Genomic DNA, 9,199 nt, shown 5'->3' with positions numbered 1-9,199 from the left:
TTCCCGTCTCAAACCTCCAACAGGAACATATAATCTACCTCCTCTGGCATAGAGTAGATTATCTTCAATGCAGTACTTTCTGACTTCACCATCAGTAACCTGTTGCTTTAGTTTCTGATAAGCATTGTCGGACTGAGATTGCTCTTTGATTCTGTCAAGGAAATCAGTATACACCGTTGTCAACGACGCCACATACTCCTGCACTTCTTTCCTACTCAAGGCATCAGCAACCTGATTCTGCTTTCCAGGTCTGTGAACCCACACAAAATTGAACTCCCCAAGAAACTCTTGCCAACGAGCTTGCTTTGGAGTAAGCTTTTTCTGTGTCTTGAAGTAGGTATTGGCCACATTGTCAGTCACCACTGTAAACTTAGTACCCAACAGATAGTGCTTCCATGCGTCAAGACAATGTATCACTGCAGTCATCTCCTTCTCGTGAGTTGTATACCTCTGTTCAGCATCCTTAAGCTTCCTGCTTTCAAAGGCACATGGGTGTCCTTCTTGGACTAGAACCCCACCAATTGCTCTATCAGAGGCATCAGTATGCACTTCAAATGGCAAACCAAAGTCAGGCAGTCTCAAGACCGGTTCTGTAGACACTGCCTGCTTAAGCATCTCAAAAGCATTCTGGCACTCCTCAGACCAAACCCACTGTTTGTCTTTCTTCAGTAAGTCCGTTAAAGGACTAACCTTCTTGGAATACCCCTTTATAAACTTTCTGTAGTAATTTGCCAACCCTAGAAAAGATCTCAACTCTGTCACTTTGGTAGGTGCAGACCAATCAAGGATGGCTTTCACCTTTCTCTCATCCATTCTGACATGGCCCTTACTGATCCAATGCCCCAAAAACATCACTTCTTGGCGACAAAACTCACACTTCTCCTTTTTGACAAATAACTGAAACTCCTTCAGTTTTGAGAAAACCAATCTCAAGTGTTTTAAGTGATCTTTCAATGACTCACTATAGACTACAATGTCATCCAAATAAACAACAACAAAGCGATCGATGTAGTCATAAAACACATTATTCATTAAGTTACAGAAGGTTGCCGGGGCATTAGTTAGCCCAAACGGCATTACAAGAAATTCATAAGACCCATAACGAGTTACACATGCAGTTTTGGGTTCATCTCCTTCTGCTATACGCACCTGCCAGTAGCCTGCACGTAAATCCAGCTTAGTAAAATAGGATGCCCTTGACAACCTGTCAAATAAGTCTGCGGCATTGGGCACTGGGTACTTGTTCTTCACAGTCACCTTATTCAGAGCCCTATAATCCACACACATCCGCATTGAGCCATCCTGCTTCTTCTGGAACAACACTGGCGCGCCATACGGTGCCTTGGATGGTTGAATATAGCCAGACTCCAGCAACTCATCCAACTGTCTACGCAGTTCAGCCAGTTCTGAAGGCGCCATCCGATATGGGGCCTGAGCAGGAGCCCTTGCACCCGGCTCCAACTCTATCTTATGATCAACAGCACGTCGAGGGGGCAATTGCTTGGGTAGTTCTGGTGGCATCACTTCTGCAAATTCCTCTAGAATTTCAGCAACAGAATCCGGAACTTCAACAAGCTGGTCCGGTTTGATCTCTATCATAGCTGCAAGAAAGGTAGAGTCTCCTCTCTTCAAACCTGTTTTCACTTGCAATGCAGAGATTATTTCGATGCAACCATATTTACGATCTTCCTTCTTTTGGTGCCCATAAAGAGCCACTGATGGAATAAAACATGGATAACTCCTGTCCCAAATAAAAACTCCTCCCAAATATGGTACAACTACCACTCTGGCTTTCGTAAGGAACTCAATTCCAAGAATTAGATCAAAATCATCTAAGGGAACAGCCATAAGACTAACTACGCCCTCCCAACAACCAACTTTCATAGAAGTGGTGGCCATGCCTAAAACAGGCTTGGCTTCAGAATTCACAGCTTTCATCTTATTAGCATGTGGAATTAACTTTAAATTAAAGTTACTTACTTCCCTCTGCGCAATGAAGTTATGAGTGGCCCCCGTGTCCACCATTGCCAAAACTTCCTTGCCGTTCAGTGTCACCTGAATGAACATGAGCCCTTTCAACTCCATGGACTGTTCTTCAGTAAGAGCATTCAGCATTTGCAGAGGATTAACTCGGGTTGGACCAGATTCCGAGTCTGAGTCTCCTTTTGATTCAGCGACAATAGCACTCAGCTTCTCCCTCTTGGGACAGTCCCTAACACGATGGGGACCATTGCAGATGAAACAACCGTAGTTGGGCTTAGTCCCACTACTACTCCCTTTGTTGTTGTAATCTGCCTTGGCCTTGACAAAGCCACCCCCTTTATCCTTCTTTTGATTCTTGTCCTTCTTTTTGTCCTTGAACCTGAAGGACTGGCCTTTGTCTTTCTTCCCCTCCTTGGACTTCTTCTTGTCTTGTGTAGTAGACCCAGTCATTTTGAAATCTACAAGACAATCTGCCGCTGTCATGGCAGTAGGAAGGTCCCTCACACCTTGCCTACGGAGTTCTGCCTGAGCCCATGGTTGCAATCCGGACATGAAATTGAACAGCTTGTCCTCCTCTGACATATTTCGAATGTCCAGCATCAAGGAACTAAAGTCCTTCACATAGTCACGAACGGTACCTGTGTGCTTCAATTTCTTCAGAGATTCCCTTGCAATCCATGCAGTGTTCTGAGGCAAGAACTGGTCCTTCAATTCCTTCTTGAGGGTCTCCCAAACTTCAATCCGAGGCCTACCCGCAGAAGCATCGTCCTCTGTCCGTGTGCGCCACCATAGCTTTGCATCACCAGACAGATACATGCTTGTAATGGTCACCTTCTCGCCATCAGGGATCCGAGCAGCCTTAAAGTACTGCTCCATGTCCCATAGGAAATTCTCCAACTCTTTGGCATTTCGGGTACCACTGAAAGACTTGGGATCCGGCACCTTGATCTTCTGCGAAAGAGGATCACCACCGCCTCTGGAACTCCCATGAATGGCCCTCTTCACCAAGGACACTTCATCTTCAAGGTCTTTCAGGTTCTTCTTGAAGACGTCAGTCAGTGACTCAACATCTTCAGAGATACGGGACAATTGCTCTTTGGTGGCCTGCATGAAGTCACCAAACCCATCAGGATCAGTCTTCAAGATCTCCAATTCAGAAGCCAAGTTTTCAATTCGAACAACAAGGCTCTCTGCACCATCTTGTACCTCTGTTTCTGTAGGAAAACCCACGAACTCTTCCAAATGGGAAACTCTTTCACGAGTATTACCTCCAGCCATCGTAGAACCGGGCTCTGATACCAATTGTCACAGGGCTAAATTACACCACGAATTTTTGCCTCTGCAATGGCACTTGGGGCCACCAAGTCTCAGCCAACACAACAACACAATACACACAATATAGAAATATAAAGAAGACACACACAATTTACAGGGACAAGCCCCAACCTTTGCTCATATTAAACATATTACAAAGGAACATGAGTTCGTACAAGGAACAACCAAGGCTCACACCCTCTTCTCTGTCCCCTCTACAAAGCCCACCTTAGCATTATATAGGCCACTCTCAAAACCGCCCATAACTGCCCACTAAGATGATGGATGACACCCCCATCCACCTAGGGTCGTGCTGGCACCCTCTAAATGAGCCAGCACTATAATGCAGTTGACAAGCCCAACTGCTAGACTTGTTGGCATGTTCTGCTCATGCCACATAACCACAAGAAGTTAGATTCTGCATGGTGGAGGAAACCACCCTTAACCGCCTGTGTGTTGGTCCTCTCAGAATTGTGCCACATGTTTGGGAGGTTACTCAGCACTCCCCCACTTCCCATGATGAGTGGGAAGTGCTAGTAACTTCCCCCAACCAACCGAGCCCACTAAGCCACCACCTCTTGTAACCGCAAGCCATGACTTTGTGTTATCCATGCTCTAGCCACATCTGAGTCAACCTTGTGAACCTAGCCCAAGTCCACCAATCTGCACCCACATATATATGTCTCTGAGTGCACGGCGTGCCAAGCCATGCACGCCCGTGCGCACGCTCGGGTGCACACCAAAGTGCACGCCGGCGCACACACTAGTGCCCTTCTTTGCGCGCCATGTTTGTACCCTCATGCGCCCGTGGCTGCACACCCACCTGGACGCCCATGTGCACGCCGAGCTAGACGCTCGCGCACACTAGGTTGGACGCCTACCCGCGCGCCAACCTGCACGCCCGCACGCACGCCGCTGCACTCCAGCGCGCGTGTCGGTGCATACTTATTTGCCCTTCAATATCTTGGATGCTCCCCACTTGTGCAACCATCTTGGAGTGGTGCAACACGTGCCCATGCACGTTGGCTAAGCCCTCTAAGCAAGCCATGCCATAGCCCAACCGATGCGCTCAACAGACCCCCCCCTAATATAGTCTTAAGGAAATCCAGCACTCTGACAGGAGTAAACATCACCCATGCTTGAGGAGTCATAATGGCCTTTCAGACCTTTCCCGACATCCAAATTAAGTGCCGTCTGCGCCAACCAGCTTCTATGGACTCAAGGTATCTCCCATAAAGATCCCGAGTCAAAACTCCAAGTTTCACTTTTCGCCATATTTACGAAAGTGCCACTGGGCACCCCCAGTGCACGCCGAGCATCCTTTTAAGCATCTTGTGTGCACGCTGAGCATCTTGTGCACGCTGACAACCCACTGAGCACCCTCATGGCTGTCTAATCAAAGCCAACGTATTCCTAAGACATGGCATGGCCTTGAAATGCCCATGTCTTCCCTTGGACAACCGTCAAGGGGCTAACACTAGTCCACTTAAAAATATATTTGTGTTAGTGGGGCTTTAAATGAAAACGTCATGGGTAGTTTCCTTTCTTATAGGCTGCTTCAGCAACACTTTGCATGCGTCATCAAGGACGTAAGCGAGAGCCCAAAATTTCAATTTTATGACCCCACTTTTTCGAGAGAAGTAAACCAAAAAAACAAAAAAGTACTCCATTAGTCCATACTACAATTGAGAAGCGACATTTCCTACCAGTCCGGTCCAACACACAAATTTTCAAAAATGGCAACTTGCTATCTAAAAAGTCTTGAAAGGTGTTGACATATATTTACACACACCACAAACACACACATGCGTATGTAGATGTAGAAGAACTAGCAGCTAATTATACACGATTAACTATACCATCTGATGGGAAGCAAAGAAGTGAAGCTTTTGGGACTATGGGTTAGCCCATCTGTCCGGAGGGTTGAGTGGGCTCTGAAACTGAAGGGTGTTGAGTATGAATACATTGAAGAAGATATCTACAACAAGAGTCCTCTGCTTCTTGAATTGAACCCAGTCCATAACAAAGTGCCTGTGCTCGTTCATGACGGAAAGGTGATCCTCGATTCCCTTGTAATTCTCGAGTACATCGACGAGACATGGAAAGACTATCCATTGTTGCCTCAAGATCCGTTAGAAAAGGCCATGGCACGTTTTTGGGCCAAGTTTGGTGAAGAGAAGGTAACCATCACCAACACTTTTCATATTTTTCGAATAAGATTTTTTTTTTTTTTTTTCAAGAATCTTTCTATGTTATTCGAATTTTTATTATTGAACCAATTAATAACTATGTATTGCAAACATCAATTACTCAGTCTAATACACTATCATGGTTTTTTGTTTTGAAAACTACTCATTTCTCGTGTATTAAGACAATTAATACTAATTCAGGATTTTTGTAACAGCTTATTGTCGCTGCATGGATTGCTCTGTGCTCCCATGGAGAGGAGAAAGAAAAGTTTGTGAAATTATCCATAGAGGCCTTAGAAAAGATAGAAGGTGAGCTCAAACTCAAAGAGAACAAGTTCTTTGGAGGAGAAAACATTGGGTATTTGGACCTTGCAATGGGAAGGATCCCTCACTGGTTGCCTGTCTGGGAGGAAGTTGGGGCCATGAAGATTGTGGACCCACTCAAATTCCCAGCCACCATTTCATGGATTAACAATTTTCTCAATCACCCAGTAATCAAAGACTGCTTACCACCTAGAGATAAAATGGTTGTTTATTTTCAAAAGCGTAGCAAGGAAAGTGAAATTATGGCTCGCGTCGCCGCTCATATCACGGCTTTTAGGAAAGGTTGATTCTAAAGAACTTAACAAGTCTGTACATGAAATTCACTGATTGCATGTATATATTTCCCTACTGATTAAATAAATCAATCTTATGTGGCGTTGATATGTACTAAAATTTGTGTAATTTTCCCTATGATGTATATATGTATATCAATGGTAAGCATATGATCTATAATTACCAGATGGCTCACATACATTTTAATTCGAGAAGAATACTGATACTCTCAAATTGATTGGTTGCATATTAAACCAAAACACACTAAGAGAGCTCAATTAATGCACTAAAATTGGAAGATTTCTGCATTTTATTATCTCGTACATTTTAATTAAACACAACATTCCCGCATACAGGTACAAGAACTAGGAGACACGCATCATAGTCTCCACTAGCATTAGGGGCTTTATTATATATTTAATCTAATCCCTAATGTACCACTTTCATGTTACTAATCTATACTACATTTAAGCATATTCCCCCTGCTGTGACCTAGATCCAGGTCCAAACACTGTGAGCTCCTGCCTGTTGTACTTCAAGCTCCTAGCATCTTCCCTAGATATATCATATGAGTTCATCAGCACTTCTTCCGGCATGCCGCGCAGAGCCGAGAGCCTTCCGGCCAACGGGCTAGTCTTGGCGTTATCGTTGGTCTTGAAGGACACCCATTCCAAACCTTGATTACTTGCCTTCTTCAGAACTGCGAAATTTTGAGGGACGATGATGAGCTGACCCTCACGGACTCGATCATTGAATGCCGATCTTCCGGCTTGGTTGACAATCTGAATCCGGCCACTCCCTCGAATGATATAGATGACACTGTGGGCATTCATGTTCCAATGTGGTGCCATAATAGCATTCTGCACATCACATGAAATTGTCACTATTAGAATGGAATAAAATAATATCATCGTGAGACACATGGTAAATGTAACCTATTGATTAAAAATAACTAATCCTGTGAATTTTCATAAATATTGTACGTATTGATGGTAAAATCAATTAATTTCTCTTACACTGTAGAGCACTCCTCTTTCAGCGCTGAGTTGGAGGTAGCTGAGGATGGGTAGCTTCTGACTGTTGAGGCTGGTGACGCGTCCGCCACGTGGGTTGTACACGTCAGCACGTCTTGGGTTGGCTATGTTTTGTCCAAGTCTCATTGTGCAGAGAGTTTCCTCAATGCCATTGTCTCTCTCACCTTCTCGTTCTTCTTCTTCAAATCTAGGTCTCACCAGTTGAAGGTCTTTCTCGACTCGGACGATGCGTCCCCTCTGATCATTATTGCCTTGGATCCTTCTCACCAACTCATCATCCACATTTAGACAATCGGCGAGGATCTGCTGATTGAAACCATTGAAGATGTTGCCACCTTCTTCTTGGCCTCTCTGCCACTGTGGACGACTCTCTTCTCGTTGTCGTTGTTCTCTTTCCCTCTGGCCACGACTCTCCTGACTTTCGTGCTCACCAGGCCTTTGTTGTTGTTGTTGAGTACCTTGTCTTAGATTTCCAGCAAGCAAGAATTTCTGCAAAACATATATAATTAAACCATTAATAGTAAAATTAAACAAAGGTATATTTATATATATGAAGGTCTTGCTTTGGTTTGAGTAGAGTTACAATTAAGCTATGTTCGGTGGTTGTATGTAATTGATGAGTTGGAATTGAAGAAAAAATAGTAAATTTTAAACTAATTTAACCCCAATTCCAGTTCCAAAACACCAACTACATTCTCTTACTTACTCTGACGTTCTGATCAAGTTGGTTAGCATCATTGCCGGCGTCAGCGATTGAGACAGTAACAAGCGGCACCTCACCATCGTTATAAGCCCAATTGGCTACTCCAGCCGGCAAAGCGAAGACGTCACCTTCACTGAACCGTCGGACCTTCTGGTGTCGGTCTCTAGACCTCCGGTGTTCTCCCTCCGACGACTGCTGTTCTGATTCGTACGTTTCGGGACAACCTGGAATTGCAGTCCCTAGAACACCCCTACCTGCATTATATTGATCAACAAAATCAACCACTGCAATCACACAACACATAGTGACAAATTCATGGACAGAAATGAGAAAATTAACTAGCCTTGGACAACATAGACGAGGAGAGGTGCATTGGTGTACTGAGGCAAGAGAAGGCCTTTAGGTTGTATACTATTGCGACACGCGGCCACTCCGGCACATTCGAATTGCTCGTTGTTTTCGTCCCAGAACTCTGTCACTCCCGCCTCTGACTCGACCCTGCGGTTGGGTTCTTGAGCGCTGAGACGGTCGATATTGCACTGGGTTCTTCCCCGGACCCGGTGTTGTTGCTGCTGTTCCTGTGACGGCTGCGTGTGGTCAGCTAAACAACCATGAAACAGAACAAGGAAACAGAGGCTGAGAGAGAGCAGAGAAATGGAAGCCATTGTGGAAAGTGGAAACACAAAACAAACACTAGGAAGAGATGTCTAGTGTGGGCTGTTGTGAAGAGGGAGTTGGGTGTGTGGGGAATTTATGGTGGAGAGAAGAGAAATCGGGTTTGACACGTGAAGATGGGTCGGTGCATGACACATTTGTCGTCTTTCTTTGCATGGATGATAAACCCTAATTTTTTTACACATATTAGTTTTCAGGTAGGGTATGTGGCGATGAGAAGCTGAGAAGAGTACAGATGTATTTATGTTTGTATTTGCATGTTTGTTTCCATCTGTGGGCTTAGCTAGCTTGAAGTGTTGAGGTGCATTATTTGCAATTAATGAAGGCTAGGTATACGATGGGTTTGTTCAGATGATCGGACGGTTCTCAACGTTCATGTTAGCTAGTGTCAAAATGATTTGTGGGCCAACAAACTCAACTAAAAAATAATTTTCAAATTTAGTTTTTAACCTGCCAAATTATAAAGCCAATCAAGTAACATTAACGAGTTTTTGTCTTTTTTGAATAACAAACAAAACCTGAATATTCAGACAATTAAACTAATGTTATAATATTGTTATAATTTTGATTTTGGCGCAAAACTTCAACAACGTTCATTACATTAGCAAAACTACTAGACCTAGTATTTTCTTTTTTACATTTTTAATTATTCTTGATGGAGTAATTTTGCATAATGTAGATAAAAATTAGTCATATAATCAACC

At 44.0% G+C, this 9,199-nt stretch overlaps 1 protein-coding gene and 1 pseudogene across 1 annotated transcript; one reads left to right on the top strand and one right to left on the bottom strand.

Moving 5' to 3' along the window:
- The first annotated feature begins 5,013 nt into the window (after positions 1 to 5,013).
- On the top strand, positions 5,014 to 6,288 carry LOC132274988 (glutathione S-transferase U7-like). The gene is made up of 2 exons (XM_059776370.1): positions 5,014 to 5,477; positions 5,702 to 6,288. The coding sequence occupies exons 1-2, from the start codon at positions 5,163 to 5,165 to the stop codon at positions 6,095 to 6,097; spliced, it is 711 nt and encodes a 236-aa protein (XP_059632353.1). The 5' UTR covers positions 5,014 to 5,162; the 3' UTR covers positions 6,098 to 6,288.
- Positions 6,289 to 6,387: 99 nt separating this feature from the next.
- On the bottom strand, positions 6,388 to 8,524 carry LOC132274989 (11S globulin seed storage protein Ana o 2.0101-like; annotated as a pseudogene).
- Positions 8,525 to 9,199: the final 675 nt, after the last annotated feature.

Source organism: Cornus florida, unplaced genomic scaffold (genome assembly GCF_030987335.1).
Source record: "Cornus florida cultivar Cherokee Brave unplaced genomic scaffold, ASM3098733v1 CherokeeBrave_3.0.0_Hap2_Chr09, whole genome shotgun sequence".
NCBI lineage: Eukaryota > Viridiplantae > Streptophyta > Magnoliopsida > Cornales > Cornaceae > Cornus > Cornus florida.
Note: the sequence above shows the minus strand (reverse complement) of the source record. Positions and strands in the feature narration are given on the sequence as shown.